This window comes from Mytilus edulis, chromosome 8 (assembly GCF_963676685.1).
Source record: "Mytilus edulis chromosome 8, xbMytEdul2.2, whole genome shotgun sequence".
In the NCBI taxonomy this organism is placed as follows: Eukaryota; Metazoa; Mollusca; class Bivalvia; order Mytilida; family Mytilidae; genus Mytilus; species Mytilus edulis.
This window is the reverse complement of record NC_092351.1, coordinates 76,609,797-76,626,090: the sequence shown is the minus strand read 5'-3', so window position 1 is coordinate 76,626,090 and position 16,294 is coordinate 76,609,797. Positions and strand designations below refer to the sequence as shown.

The following is a 16,294-nucleotide window of genomic DNA, read 5'->3' as shown; positions in this document are numbered from 1 at the left end:
AAGGTAAGAAAGATGATATACGAACAAAATCAAGAAATTCATAATTTGCATAATCAATCATATTAAAAATAGTGTTGTATAATGAGCTTATATCACCAATTGAAAGTAATTTAGTTTGCTTTTATATTTGAATCTATCAAATTATTATATCAATATCGTGATGAAAGATTATACTAAATGACATTCCACAGTTTCTGTAAACCATACTCTTCATATACCTCATTCGAAACAAATGTATATTTATGATAAGATATACTATTGAAATTATGTGAACAAAATGTCCTATCAATGCCAGAACAAGTTATTGTATTAAACCAGAACAGAAGGAACACAGCATGGGAGGTATGTGGTCTGTACCCTATGTCAACTCAGTCTGTACCAGCCATCATGGATCCGTTCACTTAAACGGACTCAAACTCAAATTGGCTTGCACTATGCCAAACGCGCTAGACCATTCGACTATCTAGGCTCTACAAATGATAAAACTCTCGTCAGTTTTTATCTAGCGTTTTAACACAGTACATGATATATTAGGCATGAAAATGGAATTCCTACAGATCAGCTGAACTATCAATCGCTGAGGATCTCGGTTTTTCTTAGGAAGTACTTCATATACGTCAAAAATAGCCATTCAAGGTGATATGGGACTTACAAGTACGAAATCAGCACAAATTTTGGAAACTTTTCGCCTTTTTCTTAGAGTGAGCAAAACTTACGATACAAGACTTGCATATAAAGTTCGTATGTGGAGTAAGGATTGTTTAAGTCATGGGACGAAAACTGTATTAAGAAAGGACGAATTTTGGGTATTGAAAATGTTATTGATGATACTTTTTCCATCAAAGAACCATAGTATATAACAGGCTCAACTACAGACCTATATAGTTTCGTAAACACATCATAAGTCATTCCACCACACGAAATAAATTTAGCATGAAAGTGCTCTGCTGACTGATTTAGTAATTTCTCGTACTGTATGTTTATAATCCAAAACTTCGAATTCATTCAATAACATTAACGGTACCAATTTTCCTGCACCAGATGCGTATTTCGACAATACATGTCTCTTCAGTGATGCTCGTGGCAAAAATATTTGAAATCCAAAGCTTATATAAAAGATGAAGAGCAATTATCAAAAAGGTTCAAATATTATAGCCAAATTCATGAAAGGAATCAGAGCTTTTCACGAGGGAGATACATTTCTTAATTTATAATAATTTCTAATATTTTGTAACAGCAAATTTTAATAACACAAAAAAAAACGTATTTTCATGCCAATACCGAAGTACTAGCTCCTGGGCTGGTGATGCCCTCGGGGACTAATAGTCCACCAGGAGAGACATCGATCCAGTGGTAGTAATAACATTAACGGTAGTCCCAAATATCTGTAGGATGAAATATAATAAACTGAAATATCTCCGCATTTAAATTCAACGGCAGATCTAGCAATGTTTTTATTACGAAAATGTATAACCTTCGTTTTTCCTGTATTTAGGGTCATTCTCCATTTCCTACACCAGGTGTTTAAACAGTCCAACATCTTTTGTAAATTCTGCTCATTTGAAGCTACCATCGCAACATCGTCAGCGTAAAGAAGAATAGATGCATTTAAGTCACCAATATCTACACTAGCATAAAGCGAGCGAATATCATCCGCAAGATCGTTAACATATATAGAATACAAAGGAGGAGACATTTTACAGCCTTGTTTCACACCGTATTGAACCGGGAAAATATCTGTCAAGTTGTTTCCTAATTTTACAGCACGTTGTGTCGCATCGTAAAGAGACTGAATTGCTTTTAGAAACGTTCCGTTAATACCAATTTTCATCAGCTTATACCACAACATGTCCCGATTAACATTATCAAAAGCCTTCTTCGCATCCACAAAGCACACAAAAGAATCTTTCCTTTGTAACTTTCTATTTTTAATAATTTTTGTAAGTATATATAAATGATCCAAACAGCTTCGGTTACGTCTAAATCCATATTGTTCTTCTGCTAACATGTCATTTTGTTCTAACCAATTTGTCAATCTTTTATTCAAAATATCCGCATACATTTTGCACGGCACTGATATTAATGAAATTGGACGATATTCAAGTGGATTAAGGGGATCCATTTTCGGTTTCGGAATCGGAGAGATCATACTCGTTAACCATTCACTAGGAACGTGTCCTTCTATGAAACAAAACTGAAAATTTTTATATAGCAAGTCTATACACGTGTCATTTCGCAAAATCTCACTCGGTATCTCATCAATTCCTGCGGATTTACCTTGCTTAGATCGAAAAACGGCCTCACGTACCTCATCTCTTTCTATAGCTCTATTAAGTTTAGTTGTATCAATATTATTGTCATTGACTAAATTATTCCTATTTTGAAGTTTATTTTTAATGTCCTTAAGAAATTCGTCATCATACGAACCATTCATGTCAGCACTGTTGTACAGCTTTTCATAGCCTTTTTTTTTTATTTTTCTAAAACAGAGTCAATGTCACTTATAATTTCTCTTGTTTCTGATCGAATTTGAAAAGTCTGTCTCGATTTGCGATCATTGGCAAGTCCTAATTTGCCTATAGACTTCCAAAATTCAGAAGAATTTTGTTCGCCAAGTTTTTGAAGTTTATTGTGTTGTTCTAGTTGATAATTTTGCTTCGCTTTACGATTTAATTTGTCGAAATCTTTTCGTGATTCCATAAATCGAGTACGGAGTTTGGATTTTCCAATTGATTTACACCGCTTCCATTGCCTCTCAGCATAACACGTTTTGTTCCACGAGTCCTGTAATTCCTCAGACCAATACGGTTTCCGCTTACACTTATTCGTTCGCATATTAGAAACGGGCGGTGTCAATTCTTTACATGTTAGCTCCAATTCCATAATAAGTAAACGTTTCAGTTCGATAAAAGCCTTATTCACGTCTTTACTGCGGTTTAAAGCAACTTCAATTCGTCATATAGTATGTCGTAATACATTCTGCATATTTTCACTAGAAAAAGGTTCGTTAATCAATCCATCTAGCTTGAACTTTCTTGGATCTTTAACCCGATTTGCTCCTACACCGCTTTCGCTTTGTTCTATTTCCGACATATCCGTTCTAACTCGTATGCCCCATTCTAACAGAGAATGGTCCGGAATCGATTAGTTTCCGACAAGAGATAACTCAGTCACTAAGTCTGACATTGTATTCACTTTAAAATTAATTACCTCATTTAACTGTTCATGTGGAGTAAGGACATAGTCTTCAACAGATTTCCATGTACCTTTAATATGAGTAAAATCTTGCGAGCCAATTCGTCCATTTACCATACACATGTTACAATCTACTAAAATTCAATGAGTAAATCACCATTTCTATTTGATACACTATCAACAATTTCTCTTATTTGTACATTATCAACATCTTCAATAAAATCTTGGGCATCTCCACATCTAGAACTAAAATCACCACAAATATACAATTTACCAATATTTTGATACATATACACCTGTTCTAGCAGTTTCGTATATAAAAAAAAAACTAGTGAGTTATTATATACAGAATTTTCTGGTGGTAAGTAACATACACATAAACATATTATATCATTTTCATTACTCAATTTTATCCATAGAATATCTTGTACTTCACTGTTTAAAATTTCAACATTAAAATAATTCAATAAATCGTTTTTAACTAAAGCCGCAATTTTAACCCCACCAGAACCTCTCTTGGAATTAACATGAACTTTGTTCCTGATTCTCTGAAAACAAGTATACTTTTATTAATCTTCTACATGTATTTTATCACTTTCTCTCAAAAAAGTTTCACATAAACATAGAATATCAAAATTTAAAGCGCTTACAACATGACATCTAAAGTTTGAAGTGTCCTCCCTTGTATGAGGGGGGGGGGCAAGGGGGGTCCTAATAACAGCAAAACAGCAAATTGATTTGGCTTATAACAGATAACAAGGAATTAAAATGGACAAAAACAGATAACAGTAAATGAAATATGATTGAAAGATTATGTCTCCATCATATGAAAAATGAAAATCAAGCACAATCCCTCCAGTTGCTGAATGTTTCCATTAATTGTAACTCATAACAATACAGAAACAGGTCTGCAATTAGTGGTGCACAGTTAGTCCCCATTGGGATTCTGATAACTTGACGATATATGGAAAATCCATAGCAGACAAAAATGATGTTTTGTAAAAAAAATTAAGGGCAGTTATGGTATCAAAGCAGGCTCAATAGACATAGTTCTTTTGTTTGTTATTACTAAAAAATGACCTGAAAGAGTTTGAATATATTCGCATTCTGATTTTTTTTTAAATGCACGTTCAATGCATGAGGTGTGTGGTATTTTTCTTAATAAGACTATGACCACAGAGGTATATAGGGTAAAAAAAATCAAAAGCACCAATTATAAGTTTGCAATTTATCAAGTACTTTGAACTAATTTTGAAACTCAAAAGTAATTTATTTCACTATTTTCAAAGGCTATATTTGAACAATTTATTATCAGTTTTTTTACAGTGAACTAGTAAGTAGAATACATAGTAAAGTAGTGGAACAATGGCTTGAAGACGAACTAAATCTTTGTTTGTAATGAGTTATGTGCAGCTTAAGAACCCAGGACATGGTTGGAACTTTTATTGTACAATGTATTTGGTTCTGCTTTGAAAAGAATCACAGATCTGAGTCTTTGTACTTTATTATATGGTTGTAAGGACCTAGTCCTTAATTGACATCCTCATCAGATATCCCTGGCCATATATTTCCTTTTTGCCATATTAAGAATTGTTCGAATTTAATATGTACGTACTGGAAACGAGGAACAATATCCCCATACAAAAAACATTACTACATATATATAGGAAGATGTGGTATGAGTGCAAATGAAACACCTCTCCATCCAAGTAACAATTCATAAAAGTAAACCATTGTACATGTAGGTCAAAATACAGCTTTCAACAGGGAGCCTTGGCTCACACTGAATAGCAAGCTACATGTTCATAAAAAAATGGATTTTATTACAAAGGATAATCATAAGATATACTGGAGTTGTCATGGACCTAACCGTTCTATTAATATGTTTATGTGATGATCTGTGATGGGTATATGTTTATGAAATCCTTCACCGAATACGGGACCACCATATTACCAGTGGTAGATCCCAATGTTCAATAATCTTCAATTTTTACCGAATATTGGCTGTCAAAACAAATGCTAACATTCCAATTTTCAATAACAGTTAACAGCAAATACATTATCACAATAACAGATAACAAAAAACCTAATATTCCAATAACAACTAACAATTAAAAACCAATTGTTCAGAGAACAATTGAAGGTCTTTCCACCAAAACAATGTATTTTAATATGAAAGGTGTAAAAATAGGTTTAAAATGTCATTTCAATCGTCAAATGATAGCTTATTGTACGCTGATTCCAAAAATATATGGTTTTTTTTAGATAAGGGAGATAATTTCTTATTTCCGGTTTGAAAAACTCTATTTCCGATAATATTTGACTATTTACTTGACACTGATTCCAAAAATATCTTGTTTTTTATACTTTTATGTAATAAAGTACAATAAATAGCTACTTCCGGTTTACAAACGGTCACTTCCGGTTGTTTTTTTAAGTTTAAATGGTTTGATACCGTTTGTCAAAAAGTCTCATGACTTTATTATGTATACAGATGGGGTAAAAGCAAAGGTCAAAATCTAGAACGTCAAATTAAGCTATGACCTTGTGATCAATTTCAAGGTCATTAACCAAGAACCTCAAATCAAAAGACCATAGGTCTTAATTATGTTTAGTTAATTAGTTATATCACCATACGCGTATTTTTAAATACCAAATGGGAGAAAACTCCCTTTCACATTCAATTGTTTGTGTCAATATGTATTGATAAAGTTTAAACGCGAGATAAATAAATATTGGTGATCCACGGGCACATGTAGTAATGACTGTGAAACTGCAGTCCTTGTCCATTTCTTATGCATGCATAAGTTATATGTATATACATGTATGTCTGCCGAAGCTCGGTGGTTCTCTCGGGCGCTTAGGCATCGTCTATCATCTAAACTTACCACCGGAAAAAAAGCCGATAGTGCTGAAAGTAACGTTAAATAATTCACTATGCATGTATGTGTGTGTATCTTTCTTTGTTTCTTTACAAAGTGTATATATGAACTTCCAGTTATTTCCTTCTTATCCACCTAACTGTTCCTTTTATAAGGGTTTTAAAGAAAGCTTGTTTTAGGTTCTTAATGCTCTTAACTTCGTACTTGTTTTGGCCTTTTAAACTGTGTTCGTTACTGGTGAGTTTTTTTGTAAACGAAACGCGCTTCTGGCTTACAAAATTTAAAGCCTGGTATCTGTTGAGCAACTGTATGTTGAAGAATTTAGAAAAGCATTTATAAACTCACAAACATGTGTTGCATAGGGCTATTGTACTGATTTTAAAAGAATATTGTCAAGACGAGACAAAAACACTAAAACACAGACCCAATGCTATATATTGCTATTTTCTGCTCTTTGGTCGGGTTGTTGTCTCTTTGACACATTCTCCATTTCCATTCTCAATTGGATATAATAATTAAGCAACAGATGTGTAAAATTATTTTGTGAAAGTTATATATAAATTAGCCGGACACTGATTCGCCTCATTTATAGAATTAGAGGGATCTTTGAATGATGTTTTGTTGCAAATATTTCATGCATATTCAGTTGGAAATTAAATTAAACAATGTATGCATGACATTCATCTTGCAAATAATACATGTTTTATCAACATAACAGATGCATGTTCCAAATTTACATGCTACAACGATCTGTCAAATAACGTTAAAAAGTTTGGAATAATAAATAAATTATAATTGTCCCTCAAAGAAAGCAGAATGTTTAGGCACTTAGCATCTGGTTGTTAAATTTTAAATTCAGAAATAAATATGAAATGTCAATATATATAGTGTGAATATGAATTACTATGAGTTTGTGTACGTTTAACGCCCCTTTTTATATTTACACCCATATTTTCGTTTCACAGAAATTGACTTTGACAGATATGCTAAATTGTTCTTACATGTCTATTCTGAATGTTTGATATGCAAGCACGTGACATTTGTCAATGCACCGAATCGTTGTTTAATTAGACAACAATAATAATAATAATGTGTGTGTGTGTGTTTTATATACTGATTACAAAACCAGCTCAATCAATAGTGATTGATTTACATAATAACTAAAATCCTTCTTTCTAAGTATACAACATAACCACACCCTTATTCCAGAACTTAAGACTTAAAATTACAATTGGAACCTACATACATCATTTTTATAACTTATTCGAAAAAGACTTTATGTGAAAAACAAATCATATTATCTCTCCCTAATGATAGAAAGTTGGGGGAAAACAGAGTAAACTTACATTCACCACTGAGTGCGGCTGGCAAACAATTTTGAGTTAAACTCTGAGAAGTTTAATTAACGTTAAAACAATTTTTTCACTATAAATGAATGTTACTTTATTCAAATATAAGGACTTGTCAGCTAAATGTAATAGTTTTATTAAATATTATGAGTTTTTATGACGTTAGATAAATATGCTATAAATTATATTTAAGATATTCCGTATTCCGATTTTATTCCTGTTGGATTGGAGTAAACAATATGTTCTTATGAATTATACAAGAACATTTTATATATACATTCATAAAATGGATCCAGGAACAAGCTACCCGTGTTAATATTAATATATCTTTTGAATTATCATTATACATTTAATGAAATAGAACATGTAGATGTAGCAATAGATGCAAAAGACAAATAGTTCTGCATGTCTTTCTTATCCAAAGGTTAGTATGTTCAAAGTAGCAGCATAAATCCTTGAAATAATGTACGAAGATAACAAAACAAAATCAACGGAACGGCGAATTAATCAAACAAGAAAATAAATAGAAAAACCGGCAAATAATTATAGGAAGATGATGTGAGTGCCAATGATTAAAACTATTCATCCAAATTACAATTTATACAGTAAACCATTATAGGTCAAGGTACACTCTTCAACACGAATAGCAATGCATAGCAAGCTATATATGTAGGCAACAGTTGTTTACCAATTGTACTAATACCAAATATGCATGGTAAAGAAGACAAAAGATGATAATCAAAAAATCAAACCACTTGATACATATATTTAAAATATGCATTCAACAATTTCTGGGTTACGTGTTAGATTAAGTATCAGTTCCGAACATGTTTATACTTAATGCGCATGTCTTTCTAGAATACCAATATAAGTGTCTGTCATATGTATTTTTTTTTCTTTCTAGTTCCTTGTAAATACCCGATTGTAGATCTAAACCCTTTTATCACAATTTAACGAAATTTTCCCTTGATCTAACTGACTGATAATTTCCTTTCTCAGCCTGGTAGAGTAATATGAAAAATCATCACAAGAAACTAAAGGCGCACGTGGCGTTGTAAATGAAATTGACAATGAAATTGATAACGTCGTCATAGGCGAATGACAATAAACAGATTATCATTGATCATCTCAAATAGTCCCGGCTTAAGCGAGAAAATAAACCTCGTTGGGATGATCAACGATAATCTATAAATACACATGAGTTAGAATATTTTCTGATATTTTATTGTGGAAATAAAACTATCTCGTATTCGTTTGCACCGTCTGCTGATGATCGTTGGAGAAGTAAAAAAAAACACAAATTACACAGATTTAGCTATCGTCTATTGATAAAACACGCCTACACACTATTCAAGAAATATAGAAGATTTCATCAGCCAACTGCTACATCTTGATATATCATTAACTTTAAAGAATAGGAGATATTCAAGGATTATTCTATTGATGAAGATAATTTAATTTATACTGATTAAGATAATTATGATAAACAACTACATTTGGAATAGTGTATAATGAGTGAATACTGGTATTAAAACCAAATTAAATGTCCTTGCATGCTCAAGAATTATCTTGATGGTAGTAATGTCCCTTTGTATTTAAATCAATAACTTTATGTTTAGAATCGGTCAATTGCAATAACTTGAAGGATATTTTGTGAATCACTATGTTTTTCTCTTTGCATTTTTATACACTGGTCATGTTTGGACCCTTTATAGCTTTCCATCGGCTTATTAGTTGTGACTTGTATGGGGAGTTGCCTCAATGGCACTCATACCACGACCTTTGATTTGTTTTGAAAGTATTTATAAACGAGATATTGCGTTACACATCATTGGGAAATAAAAGTTATTATGATCGAATGTTTTAAAAGTTTACGCTTATTGAAACTTCAACAAATTAATTGATGTATATCTTCAGTCAGACGTTATTTTAGAATTTAAATGACAAGTTTTACCATGGAAACCAACAAAAAGCTTGCATTCAAACAATTTTATTGAGCTTTTATTTGAGCAGTTAGTTCTTACTGGCGGTAGTTCCACGTGTTTATGTACGTGCAGGTCTGCCATCTGTAAAACACAAATAGAGTTGAAAAAAAACCATGTAACATGAAATGAAAACACGGATAACTAGAACACACCCGCGAAATCGCGGGCATTCAGAGCATAGTTTAAAGTATGTAAAGTGTTGTTGGGAGAATTTTGTAAAACATTGAATGACTGGAGAATTTCAGCAAAAGTATCATAAGTCATAGCTTATTGGGGACAGGAAAATGCTTTTTTTTATCCCTCCTCCTTTATTTCCAAATTCCCAATTTTTGGTTTTCTATCAATTTCAATATGAACATACATTCAGTATGTTATGGACATTTAAGTGTTATGTGTTAAATATTTGTTTTTTGTTCATTTTTTGTACATAAATAAGGCCGCTAGTTTTCTGGTTTGAATTGTTTTACATTGTCAGTTCGGGGCCTTTTAAAGCTGAGTATGCGGTATGGAATTTGCTCGTTGTTGAAGGTCGTACGGTGACCTATAGTGGTTAATTTCTGTGTCATATTGGTCTCTTGTGGAGAATTGTCTCAACATGGCAATCATACCACAACTGGAGAATTTCAGAAAAGGTATCAAAAGTTCACATGAATATTTTTAGTGCTTGTCTGTATATTATGAAAATTCATTACTTATAAATATAGTGTATTTACTTTCAATTCTAAGTTTACTAATCGGTCCATGGTGGTCATTGATATAGTATACAGACCCTCTCTATTTAATAAACTCTGTGACCGCCGTTGATAGTAAACTTGAAAATGATAGCAGATAGAATTCTAAAAATACACTTTATTCTTTGCATATGTATGTTCAAAGTATACAGAAAAACGCAAACCGGAAGTCTAATCTGACTTAAAATTTCGTCCAATGGCGGGACAATATCCGGATGCCTTTTTTCTCGTTTTTCTCCCAAAATAACTCCATCTGAATAATCATATGAATAGATGACAAATGCGACTATGTATTATACATATAGGACACAGAGGCGTGTTGATTAATTTATTGTGGAAAGAGGAGAAGCGACACCCAAAATGAGGTCTTCTCGTTTTATAGTATAGATATTTATGACTGGACATTTCTATCCGAACTGTGTAATTTGAAAAAAAAATACTGCTTGAAATATATATGGAAGCCTTGAAATAACGAATTGGACAATCAGTATGTCTAGACAACCAGTCAACCAATGTATCACACAATTTCGCAATATCATTGTGTTTGGCGTCATGAATAGAGGTTTTTGTTGGACAAGATAAAACTGACCTTTTGATTGAAATTACTACATGGAGAGACAATTTTCTAGATGAGAAATAATTACATCATAGCACGATATACAAATCTGTTGCATACATCAGAGTAAATATGTCTGACGATACAAATTGTATATATTTCTGATTGATGAATTGATGAATGCATCATGGGATACATTTGATATTTAATTATAGCCACCTGGGGTTTTTAAATATGAATGTATCAGTATTAAAATAATATATAAATTGAATGCGATCAGATCATTACAAATGGAATGGAATCGGTAAGTTAGTTAGATGGGATGTGAACAGCCGTTCAAGTGAGGAGGTCTAGTAGGCAATAACATATTAAAGAAGCTATAAACTTTACTGTAATATTGTTGTTCTGTAGGGCTTTGATACTAGCATAATAAAACTTCAGATGTACATTTTCTTCATGATTTTTCGTAAGTTCTTGTACTGCATTGAAGAATCATACTCCTGTAAGTACTTTCTATGCTGTACGGACAACCTTCCGATTTTCCCGTTTTCCGAAATAGATATGCATGTTGTCTCTGTCAAAGCCCCCCCCCTAATCACTTAAATTCATGTCAATCAAACTTAAAACATTAATGTGTAGAGTTTTGTAAACAGTTGTTCGTCTACATCCGTTATATATGTTCATGTATTTTTTTTATTAACTGAACTGTTTCTGCAACAGTATTATGTTCTCTTCAACTGCATTATCAATATCATTCTCTTAATAAGGTGTGACAAGATATCATTTGCACTTACCAAATTATTTTATAAGTAACTTGAAACCCAGAATTGGTAAGTGTGTCACCAGACCGGAAGTAGACGATAACTGTGTTGGAAGAAGGATTGTCAGGAACTGTAACTATTTGCGCATGGTGACCACCTAAATATTCAGCATAAAACGTACTTTCTGCCCTACTTTCTGCATTATACACCTTCAAAAAAGTTATATGTTTTTCGCATATTGTACAATAAATTGCATATCCTCCAGTTTTACAATTAATATGTTCTACCTGAAATGTAGCTTGTGCTGTATTTACATGCACACGTATTAAAATTGCGGTCTTTATTCAAAGCAATCATATGTTAGAACGTAGTTTTCAATTTAGACTTGTTTACATTTTTTCGTTTGGGCTTTAATCATATTTTCCCTCCGGTTCATATGATCCGTTCATCCTATTTTGACTCTTTGAAATTCAAGAGTCTATCTTACATTCAGGTAAATTATTTGGTCTTTCAAATACCTTTCGACCCCTAACATCACCGAAGAGACATTTATTATCGAAATCCGGATCTGGTGTGCAAATTTTTGCACCTAATGTTTGTGGTATAACATCTTTTCCGCTAGTATATTGTTTTTTTATCTGTTCAATATTATTACCTGAATTCAAAGTATTAACTTAATAGAATTATTAAACGAGATCTTAAATTAATTTTAATGCTATTTAAAATAAATATACCTTAACAAAATCTTGATTCATGCCGACATCCAAATGAATGGTTGTGAAGTTAAATAATACTGTATTTCCATCCTCAACAGTGATGTTATAAATGCAGTCTTGATTATTGCAATAGTTAGATGGATAATTTGGTGATGTAAAACTTCCCATTAGTGCGTTGAAACTTCCACCACATGTACCTGTAAAGTTAATAATTTAGATGGAAAACAGCAGTGACATTCATTTCTAACCAATTTGTCAATCAAATTACTGTTATACACTGGTAGAAAAACTTCACACCAATTTCACGTAAATTTCACCTCAAACGAGCTTATTGTTATTTGTATCCATCTGATGAGTTTCCCCTTTTTAGAGTTTGGTCTAATAGGGAGGGTTTGGATACCGCTTACATGTTACCCCCGCCACATTATGTTTCAAGCCAGGAGCCTGTAATTAAGTGGTTTTTGTTTGCTGATGTTGTGTATTACATATTTGTTTTTCGTTCATGTTTTGTACATAAATTAGGCAATTAGTTTTTTCTCGTTTGAATTGTTATACATTTTTCGTTTCGGGGCATTTTATAGTTGACTTTGCGGTGTTGCTTGTGCTCATTGTTGAAGGCCGTATGGTAATATATAGTTGTTAATTACTGTGTCATTTAGTTTCTTGTCGAGATTTGTCTCATTGTCAACGTATTCCTTTTTTTTTATATTATATGTGAAACTTTGGTGAAATCAAGTCGTCTGATTTTCACGTGAATTTCATGCGAAGAGAACGTGAATGTCACTAAAGAAACACATGATTGGTTTAAATAAAGAAATTTATATAGCATGTACATTTTTAGATTAAAATAAATCTTTAAATATACAAAAAGTGTTTTTAAAATTAACATGATATTTTTGTGAAATTCACGTGAGATTCATGTAAATCTCCCATGAGGTTCTAATGAAATTTAACGTGATTTTCATGCATTTCTTTGAGGTGAATCTCACGTAAAAATTTTGACGTGAATTTCATGTGAGATCCATGTGAAATTCACGCGAAAAAAATTGCTTTCAAATGAATAACACTCAGCTGATATCCCTCTGATAGAAATCACTTGAGAAACATTTCACCGCAGTTAAATCATGAATAATTTAGTTTTGTTATATAAAAAAATAATTATGTTTAATAATAGAGTTTTAAAATAGTAGTTTATGTTAGTAGCATTGCATATTTGTTTAGGGTTATTTTGTGTTAATTAATTATAAACATACTAGAACAAGGTTTACAACATGTATTGTTTCCGGAACACCCTTTATTTATATCAACATACTCCTCGTCAGTACCATCTCTATCGCATGTGTCTTTACACACGCAATCTACTTCATCTAAAAACAAATTAGTACACATTGAATGAGGTAAACATATTTTCCAAAATGTCTTTAAAAGTGAAGGAAAAATTATAATACTTTTTTCTTTATCAATGCAATACTAATACTACTATTACTAGTAATAATCATTATATCAATTAAACTAGTAAGGATAATAGTATTACGATTAAGGACTACTGCAAAACGTATTGTTCAGACCACAAATTGAAAGCCTTTCCACATTTAAATCAAATTGTAATGTGCTTTAAAAAGATTCACTAATATTTGGTTAATTAAGATATACAGAAAATGATATCGTAAATAAGTGAATTTGCAGTTTAATTTGTGTGACTAAGAAAACATATTTACCGAGGTTCACTTTCACTGTAAGTCATGAAGACCTATTGGCGACCTTCTGCTGCTGTCTGTTCTATGGTCGGGTTGTTTTCTCTTTGACGAATTCCCAATTGATATTCTCAACTTTATAACTTACGTGGTGTCGTTGTAGGAATAGGTGTACAACAAAACATGTTGCCACAACAACCGTTAGTATCTTTGGTTCCATCACAGGTTTCACCTTCGCTCATACATGTAGAACCAACAGGACATGTGTCTAGGAATAAAAGAATGAGGGATTTAAAAGATTTCTCACATCGGAGACTTCTTTGGAATTCATTAAAAGGATTGCTTAGTCTAAATTTATATTTCAAAGGTACAAATATATCCTTTATATAATACGAATGACCCCAGTACTAGGGTTTGTATCAACTGTTAAGAGATAGCAAATCAAAACTATAAATTCTTGTAACAACATAGTAGTAATGTAAGTGATCAGATCCTTAAACATAAGTCATAGTCGGTAATGAGTGTTATAAAACGTACTGGTCTTGTTAATGGGTCTTGTTATTTCAATATAATAAAAATAATGAAATCATCATTACATTGAAGTTGCAAATCCCAAGTCAGGAATATGGCAGTATGTTTTATTTCAAGGACGAAAATAACGACAAATTAGCATAACAATTCAAATTTGTTGCGCATTAGTTCATTTTACATTGCCAAGAGAGAAAGTTTAAGACTATGTGTCTTACCTTGTATTGCAGAACATGTTCACCCTGTTGACTCACTCGGTCGTATTGATATTAACATTTATATGTTTCTCTTTGTTTTTAGTTGTTGACTAGATTTAATTGTATCTTCTTAATCGACTTACGGCATTGGTGAACTAATGTCTTGTTAGTTTATATCATTAAAATTCTATAATTTGATTCTATTCATTTAGAAAAATTGTTAAAAATATGGAAGACAAAGAATATCTTCTAAGTTATTCAGTTTTGCGTATGTGTACCGTTCATTTCTCACATTTGTATTCATGGCTAGCATATAGGCCTTGACATTAGTTATGTCGGTCGGTAATCAATAATACGATAATCATTGCTAAAATAAATTCGTTACTTACCTGTACATTTGCAACATGCCTTTCCACACTTGCACCTGACAGACAGTTTTTCCACATTACCTCCTAATGATGGACATGTGTTAGAGTCTGCACAATATCCACCTCGTTCGGTGCATGCAAAGCTTGGTTTGCCTGTTATTTTATAACAAATTATTTTAGAGATGATAAGTAAATCAAACCCTGTAATACTACGAAAATCTTTAATAGGTAATATATCATATTCTTGTTAAATGGATCACTGCTTTAACTGGATAATCAAGACAATGACCAGACGTAAAACGATGAAAAGAGAAACAATCTACAAAATCACTTCAGAGAAAATAAAAGCAATTGAACAATACGAACTCCAAAGTCTGATTCTTAATAAAAACTGTCAATTATTTCACATAATTATATAAAATATAAAATAAATTCTAAATGTGCTTTGTGCTTAACAGTATTGTTGAAGAACATTTTGATACAGTAATGTGTAAGTGTTTCTTAAAAATAGGATAAAATTAAATTATTAATCTCAATAAATTGAAAAACAATACTGAACTACAATTTCCTTCCGATATAAATTCGATTTTTGCTAAATTTACTTATTTATTGTCTTTCAAACGAGAAATAAAACGACGACAAAACAAGAAACAACCCACAAAATCACTTCACAGAAAAAAGATTTAACTACAATTTCACATCACAAACCGAAAAGTCATATTCCTCAAAGACTATCAATTATTCAACAGCCGTTGATGAATAAAACATGGAAATCTTACACATTGGCAGTATGCGGTGTACTTATGTTAAACATTTAACATAATGAATTCCATACTTTACATAGACAAAGCATGTACGTTGTACTAAGATTTAATTTGTTAAACCAATCAATAAGCTACATGTACAAATGTATGTAACAACCTCTGCCTACATCGATATATATTTGTATCTTTCATCATTATCAAAAAAATCCTTTACAATAAACACTTACCTTTACACTGATAAATCATTGTTATTGTCACTACTAAAACGAGCAGAGCGGTTTTCCCCATATTAGCTATTTGAAAGGTAATTCAGAGAATGCCTGATACGACGATGGTTATAGCTTAAATATCTAAATGAGTCGGATCAATGGACCAATAAGGAAATTATGTTGCATTATGGGGGTTTTTGATTGATTCATACGTGAGAATTGCATGATGATAATAGTTGTTTTACACGTCCTTGACAACCAAAGGCAAAGGACGTTGTTTTTATTACTCCTTGTGAACAATCAAAAATAGAAACATACAGTACTTTCTGCAGAAAAAAATATTTTTTGATAGTACCATA

At 32.0% G+C, this 16,294-nt stretch overlaps 1 protein-coding gene across 1 annotated transcript; it reads right to left on the bottom strand.

Moving 5' to 3' along the window:
* Positions 1 to 9,400: 9,400 nt before the first annotated feature.
* LOC139487115 (zinc metalloproteinase nas-39-like) lies at positions 9,401 to 16,078 on the bottom strand. The gene is made up of 7 exons (XM_071272108.1): positions 15,954 to 16,078; positions 14,984 to 15,115; positions 14,018 to 14,137; positions 13,429 to 13,542; positions 12,194 to 12,372; positions 11,493 to 11,668; positions 9,401 to 9,492 (listed from the first exon to the last, which is right to left on the bottom strand). Coding segments are annotated over exons 1-7 (783 nt in total). The 5' UTR covers positions 16,015 to 16,078; the 3' UTR covers positions 9,401 to 9,491.
* Positions 16,079 to 16,294: the final 216 nt, after the last annotated feature.